The sequence below is a fragment of the Bombus flavifrons genome, chromosome 5 (genome assembly GCF_040668555.2).
Source record: "Bombus flavifrons isolate JBK064 chromosome 5, iyBomFlav1_principal, whole genome shotgun sequence".
Classification (NCBI taxonomy): Eukaryota; Metazoa; Arthropoda; class Insecta; order Hymenoptera; family Apidae; genus Bombus; species Bombus flavifrons.
This window is the reverse complement of record NC_138446.1, coordinates 17511787-17519425: the sequence shown is the minus strand read 5'-3', so window position 1 is coordinate 17519425 and position 7639 is coordinate 17511787. Positions and strand designations below refer to the sequence as shown.

At 39.8% G+C, this 7639-nt stretch overlaps 2 protein-coding genes across 8 annotated transcripts in view; one reads left to right on the top strand and one right to left on the bottom strand.

Annotated features, from left to right (window-relative positions):
- Window positions 1–548: 548 nt before the first annotated feature.
- LOC138179821 (sericin-2) lies at window positions 549–1317 on the top strand. Its single transcript, XM_069112962.1, has 2 exons — window positions 549–895; window positions 957–1317. The coding sequence occupies exons 1-2, from the start codon at window positions 549–551 to the stop codon at window positions 1315–1317; spliced, it is 708 nt and encodes a 235-aa protein (XP_068969063.1).
- Window positions 1318–1441: 124 nt separating this feature from the next.
- exd (PBX homeobox extradenticle) overlaps window positions 1442–7639 on the bottom strand; it is a 41597-nt gene continuing 35399 nt past the window's right edge. For 3 of the 7 annotated variants that reach the window (XM_069113935.1, XM_069113942.1, XM_069113936.1), the window contains one exon: window positions 1442–5124. In XM_069113935.1, the coding sequence (XP_068970036.1) occupies window positions 4990–5124 (135 nt within the window). In that variant the 3' untranslated portion in view covers window positions 1442–4989. The other 4 variants (XM_069113941.1, XM_069113937.1, XM_069113940.1 and 1 more) reach the window with 4 other exon arrangements.

Below are 7639 nucleotides of genomic sequence, written 5' to 3'. Positions count from 1 at the left end.
TACTGGTCGCATGGTTGGTGAAAAAATTGGCTGAAGATTGACTTTTGAGACGAGGACATGAAATTTCCTTTTTTCTTACAACTGTCTCGTCTGTGAGTTCCTTGAGTGAACAAAGTAATGTATTCTAAATTTTAATATATATAATTTTAATAAATAAATAAATAGCAAATTGAGAAATCGCGTTAGGAGTAGAAAAGGATATAAATTAAAGGGGAATATTTCTCAATGTTCGATCTTCAGTCGATAGTTTCACCAGCGACATATTATTTAACAACAGAATTTAACCGCCTAATCTTCTGCAGGATACTCGTAATTCTCATCTTCGCCTCATCTTCGTTTATACAATAAATGGATATCTTTTTTTCTTTTTTCCTACGTGCTAAGTAATAAATCGTCGGGCCGCAATTCATCACGACAATCAATAGTTAATAAATCCATAAAAATTATCTAGCTGTTGATCGACTTTCTTCTGTCTTCAAAAGGTACGTCCAACGCGTTTTGGGCATAATAATAAATTTCAATAATAATAATAATAATAAAAATAATCCATGAACCTAATAATTAAATTGGAACGCGATCACCGCAATACGAAGATCACAAATATCAATAATATTAGTAATAATAATAATAACGGCGATAGTAATAGTAATAGTAGCAGCAGAAGTAGTAGTAGTAGTAGTAGTAGTAGTAGTAGTAGTAGTAGGAGTAGTAGTAGTAGTAGTAGGAGTAGTAGTAGTAGTAGTAGTAGCAGTAGCAGTGGTAGTAGTAGTGGTGGTAGTAGCAGTAATAGTAGTAGCAGCAACAGTCGTAGTAGTAGTAGTAGTAGTAATAGTGGTAGTACTAGTAGTGGTAGTGGTAGTAGCAGCAGCGGCAAACGGCTGCGGCAGCAGGAGCAGTAAAAGCGCCGGCGGCAGCAGTAGGAGCAACAGTGATAGTGGTATCAGTAATAACGATAGTGGTAGTACCAGCAGCAGTCGTAGTAGTAATAATATCAGTAGAGATATTAATAATATAAGCAGCAGGAACAATCATAGTAATAATAGTAGCAGTAGCAGTAGTATGGATGGTGATAGCAGTGGCGATAGTAGTAACAGCAGGATCAGTAGTGGTAGTAGTAGTAGTAGTTGTAGTTGTAGTAGTAGTAGTAGTAGAACCAGTACCAGTAGTAGTGGTGGTAGTAGTACCAGTAGTAGTGGTAGTAGCGGTAGTAGTAGGGGTGGTAGTAGTAGTAGCAGTAGTAGTAGGGGTGGTAGTAGTAGTAGTAGTAGTAGGGGCAGTAGTAGTAGTCGTAGTAGCAGCAAGTATTGGCAGTATTAGTGATCATTGATAATAATTATAATAATAAAAATAAAAATAATAATAATAATAATAATTATGTGATAATAATAATAACAATAATAATTATAATAATACTAATAATAATAATAAACAACAGCGACCATGATAATAATAAAATAAATCTCGTTTTACTAATTAGCATCGTCGTTACAATGATGTACTTAGCTATTACATTTTTGCCTATGGACTATTCTCTTTTATATACCTCTATATGTATAGCTACAATATATAATATTTTCATGTTGAAAAATCGTATACATTAGTGTTGTGTCGCGGGACCATTGCTTCGTTTCTATTCTGTTTCCCGATCGTACTTTTTTATCTGCTTGCTCATCACGTTTCTATATGTTCATCCCTTTTTCCGTTCACTGTCTTTTCATTTCGACCATCTTCGCTCGATGAGTCTCGCTGAGAGGGAGAAAGGTGGCGTCGATGCATAGAAGCGTTCACGCTTGATCTTCGCAAAACAGTGTGGAACAAAAAGAGGAAACGTTGGAGTGGAAGAAAAAGAGGACGAAGAAGCAGTTGTCGTACAAGTCGAGGAAGTGAGAAAGGTAAAGGACGATAAACCGATTAGGAACGGGTATCTGCCGTTTCTCGCCGCTTCTTTCTTTCGCAAGCACAAACAACCAACCCTTTTGCTTAATCCTATGACGTATGTTGCGAATGTTAGGTGAACTTCTCGTATCGCGGTGGTGTGTTGTTCGTTAGCTTTCGATCGTAAACCAAAGCTCGACAACGTATCGTTCGTTCGTCGAATTCTGGTGCGACTTTCTCTTTGCGCGTCGCTTAGGAACGTGAACGCTTCTCGCTTAGAGAATCTGTATTACATAACATTAATAGCTTAATATCGATTTTTAGTTCGTATTACTCGCCGCGTTAACGACGAGCCTCGGATCACAGATAGTGAGGTGATCGGATTGCGCGAGCATTTTCACGATACATCTTATACATATGCGTTTCTACATCTTAATTTCATTCTCGTAATTGTCTGTTTCGCGCATCTTCTTGCGATTCCTCTAAGTATTTCAAGGCGACAGCTCCTGAAAGCAAACAGTACCGGCCGTGTACGCGAGCGTGATCACACAGTCGCGTGAAAAAGCACTATTAACGATTGCTCGCGATTCCTTTTTCTAGTCACTGAGTTAACTCGAGCGTCAAGAAATATCCGATAGTGTCCACTTTTTCAAAGAATCGAAGAAATAAAGCGACGAAGACGATTTGCAACGTTATCGCATCAACTAGAATTTATCCGAAATATCTTTTTCCGGCGACTATTCAGATTCATGCACGCATACGGTCGAAGGAAAACTTGGTCGGAACGCAATCTTTACGTTTCTGCCCAGTTCATCGTAGGAATTTACCATCGCAATGATGACATACGGAGTTATACAGATACGAAAGTATAGAATATATATTTTTATACACATGTATACGTATACACAATACATATGTACCTACGTACGTACGACCAACTAAGGATAGACAGGCGCAATCGTATATTTTAAATGTCGAATCCAGTTGAATCGCGTTTTCTCGCGCCGCTTTCAAAACCTATATTTCCGTTCGACCGGAAAAAGCGCAGTGGTGTCGATAAAAATCCGACTTCGATTCGTTTCTCTACGCTCCGACGGATTAGCCGATTAGCCGATTAGCCGATTAGCAACCATGTAAACGACGACGTTTTACTTCATTAGAAAATATACTTTGATTTGCAAAAAGTTGCGTGATCGAAGCCGAATGAACAAGTTTGGTCGAGAAGGGTGGCCGAAAGTTTGGCGCTTCGCGACTACCAATCAAATGGCGGAGTTCGAATTCTGGATTCGACACCTGTGTCTCTGTACGTGTGTCGGCTGTTGAAATCAACGAAACAGAACGAAAGAGACAAAGGAAAGAAATTTTAATAAGATCTCGTGCTGAATCGTTGTTTTACAGAGAAAAAACAAGAAAAAAAAAAACGAAAAAAGAAATGTAGAAAACGGATCGAGTTTTTCGGCTCGCTCATAGGTACAATCATGCACACAATTTTTCAACGTAACAAAGTGTACGATACTAAGCTTTGTACAGCGAGGACACCGACAAATCGTCTTCTCATATACCTATGAAACACATGCGCGTACTCAAATTTCAGTAAATAAATAATAATGCTGGAAAATTATTACAATTATCGTGATCTGTTTCTTAGGACAGAAACACTAAATGGTGCCCTCGCGTTCGAACGAAATTGAACAAATTAGCACGCAAACATCGTCAACGTATCGCTATAAAAGTATAATTCGAAGCTAAACTTAAGACTCGGAACTTAAACCATAATCGAACGTAAGAAACATTCGCTAGCATTACACGATACTCGGGATACTGCTGGGATTAGATTTAAAGAGAATTACATGAAAAATCTAGCTGGAAGCTGTTTCACGACAGATCACAAATTTCTAGAAATGTTTGTCTCGTCGAGAAATAAAGAAACAAAAAATGAAACGATATATATATTTCTTTATGTACGTCCAAAGTATTATTCCCTTAAATCCTTACCCAGCAAAAAATTACGCTACGTATTATAATGGGGTGGGAGGATATACATAACATGAGGGTAAAAATGATTACAAAGACAAAGTTAAATATTTAAAATCAAATCGTCCGATCAATCGTAGGGTATCGGGATAGGGACGATCATAAGAATAAAAATATCTGTACAAGCTACGTCCATCTACGTATGCGTGTATGTAGCATACGTAAAAAATAAAACAATTAGTTGATTGTATACGCTCTCTCCCTCTCTCTCCTTAGCTAGGCGCCTGTACGTTACCGTATTGTCTTAATAGAAGCGAAACTACGTTTCTTAAGAGCACATTGCCCTACGGATTCTTATCGTTCGCCGTCCTTTCCACTCTCTCATACTCTCGCACTCTCTCTCTCTCTCTCTTTCTCTCTCTCTCTCTCGCTCTCTCTCTCTCTTTCTTTCTTTCTTTCTACCCGCCTTTTCTTTTTTAATTCCTCTCACACGTTTCGCTCTTTAAATCCTCTGTAAATAGGTGACGTGGATGCCCGTGCACAGTCACTCGATAAGGCAAGATTAAGGTATCAAGATCGAAGGGCAGAAGCAAAGAAGTTGCGAACGCGCGTATGAAATTGTTCCTGTTCGATGCGCGAATCACCGAATAACTAACATTTTCCCATGGACGTATTTATCTCGAGAAATTGCTAAAAGTATATTACGGATTAATTCGCGATAGAAGACTAATTAATATCGTCGCATCCTTCGGTGCGTTTGGCCTTCTCTCTTGACGGAAAAAGAGAAAAATGTTTCAAAACCGGAAATTAATGTTATTATTAATCGTAGGAACACCAACGAACATTATTTCCTTGTGTGTGGCTCGGAGGTGCGCGTTATCGCAAATGTGTATACGTATGTTGGTGTATGTGGCTGTGTGCCGACGAGAGCGTGTGCGTGTCGGTAGTGGGTGACGACGTGGTTCCTGGTTGTCCGGTAGCGGTACGTCTGCTCTTTTTTTTCCCCTCTTTCTCTGACATACACTCTACTCTATGCTTTTTCCTCTTTTTTCTCTCTCAATTTTGTTGCTGCGTTTTTTTGCATGTATTTTGTTTTATTAGTTTCGTTACCATGCTAGGTCGCTCATCCCAAAAGTAATTTTAGACGCGCGGTCGTTTTTCATTTTCTCGGTCGGAATCAGAATCCGCTGAATCGTGGAGTGGCGGAAATTCCGGCACCGCCTCGCGTTGTTGCATCCATCCGGCCGCACCGGGCCCTCCCGTCAGTGCTTTTCCCTGCGTCATTTTTTTTCGATTTTTTTTTCAATTGATTTTTAGCTCTCTGTCTTTATCCCCTGCAGGTGGCGACAAAATTGCGTGTCATTGGTCACTAAGCATCGCCTTCGTTTCACAACTTTACGCATTTTTTTGTCAGCACAGACAGACGTTTTTCGAATAACCATGATATACAAATTATATGGAATTTTACGAAAGCGCGGGCTATTTGAATTGGCTGCTCGTATCAGGATATCGATTTACCTTCTTGCTTCGCAACGTCCTTCTTTTTTTCTTTTTTAAACAACTGTCTATTCTCTTTTCTTTCCTTATTTATTTATTTATTTTTTTTTTTCATAAAAAGAATACGTTCGACTCCCGTTACGAGCACGAAAGGATTTGCTACATAACACGAAAGATTCTAATGATCGAGATGATGATTGCAGAACAAAGGAACAAACAGCAAAACTAGGAAATCCTTTCACTCTAATTTGCCAATGCAACAAACCGGCGCCTATTCTACTGTCTACGCGAAAAATGTATAACTCTGCAAATGAACTAAACATGAAATCTTTGACATCCGCCCTCTTTCACGCTCTCTCATCTCCTTTCGCCTTTTATCTATTCACCCAGAAAACCCCAGCCAATCGTCCCGCAAAAACAAAAAAAAAAGAAAAAACAACAACAAAAAATAATAATAGAATATGTAGAAGTAATGATAAACGCACACACGTACTACTGTGTAAGACCAGTATAAACGTATAAACTGTAATTCTACATGCAGCCATGCATGCCACGAAGATGTCTCTCGAGGAATTATCCATCCGTAAAGAATTCTCTGATCTGCGTAATTCTTTCTATATCACTTTGTAAGTCAGCGTATGTGTGTCGTGTATTCTTAAACGTGAATGTGTATATGTAACGAATACATTGCAGTGCGATGCGAAACTCTGTAGAAGATATTCTAATTGTAAAATTAAGTATCGAAAGCCATACGAGAGCGACAAGAAACCGCATGGTGCGTTCTTCGAGGATGTATCTGCATAGCACAGATAGTCTATAAGTAGCTGTAGCACGGACAGAGATCGTACTCGTTCGCCTGATCTCGTGCTATTATGCGCAACAAACAGGCGTGGTTGATCGCGTACGAAAAACTGCTGGGGGACGATTTGTTTCGAAAGTAACGTGACAATACGCGTTTACGATATGCTCGCAGTCTACTTCCCCGTATTTCTGCGATATCATAAGCTGCCTAGTTTCAAACATCGATTCGTTAATCCCTTCGGAACCATCGTTATCGGTTAAATACAGCGAACCGTTAGCGAAATAAAAAGTAAAAGTCGCGACGAAACGTTCGTTCTTTGATCGACCGTGTTCCACCGATACGATTGGCTCGGATTAATTTACCACTTGCTGCCACCAATTCGGTAACCTACCTATAAACGAGCTACCTCGTGCTTTTCTCGCTCAAAGAAGGCCTGCTACAGAAGTTTTATTGCACATTCGGCAAAGTCTAAATCTAGAAACGAGCTCGAAGGCGAGAACGTCGCTGCGAAAACGTCTCAGGCAGAACAACGAACGAACAAAGTTCGATAAAAATTCGTCGCTTCAAAAATATCTCATTTCCAGTTGATTCGTTGATCGTCAGTTCCCGGCTTCGAGCGAGACGACAAAAACGACACGATACGTGAGAAAGGCTCGAAAAATCAAGCGCCAAGAATAATATCAACGAAAAAAGAAAAAAAAAAGAAAAAAAAAGAAAAAAAAGAATGCGTATAAATGTATTTATATAGTAATTATGAGTATATTGCACTATCTACGAGTCGATGTCTCGATTCTATGCGAATCAGTTTGTTCGAAATTTCGTCTGTCTCTTTTCGAAACTCGTCGTTTCGACCGTTCAAGGGAAAGAGACCTGTGCTTGTTGCAACGAAGGATGATACATCCTGAACGGCTCGTCGATTTCTAATCTCGAACATCGTTCGCGAATCTCTCTCAGACATACTTCACGCATTCCTCCAATCTCTCGTGAAACGCAAGCGGATTCACGCGTTCGCGTAAAGCCAGCACACGTCGAGCTCGATGACGAATCTACGATCGCAATTGGATTTTTCGTTGGCACGGCGCGTCACTGTGAACACAACAGAAAGCACATAAGGCTGAGATCAGTGGACACGCACCAGCCGTGTGGCTTTTTTTTTCTTTTAATCTCTCGTTAACTTTAGCCAGGTCGCGCGATTCTCGTCTTTTCCTTTCTTTCCGCGATGCTCCTTACTTGCTCTCTCAATTTTTTTTCTTTCACTCTCTAATTGCGTACTCTTTTTGCGTGAAGTCTGATTCGATGTCTCTCTCACTCTCTGTCGCCTTCTATGAATTTCGTTTCATCTGCATCAAGAGAGAAAGAAAAAAGATCTAAGTGAATTTAAACGGGACGAATTTGGATTCAGCTTGTGTTCGAGAGCAAACAGCCGACCACCCTAGCAGTCCACCGAACCGTACATCTTCCTCGGAGCAACGAAATTCACTAGTGAAATCG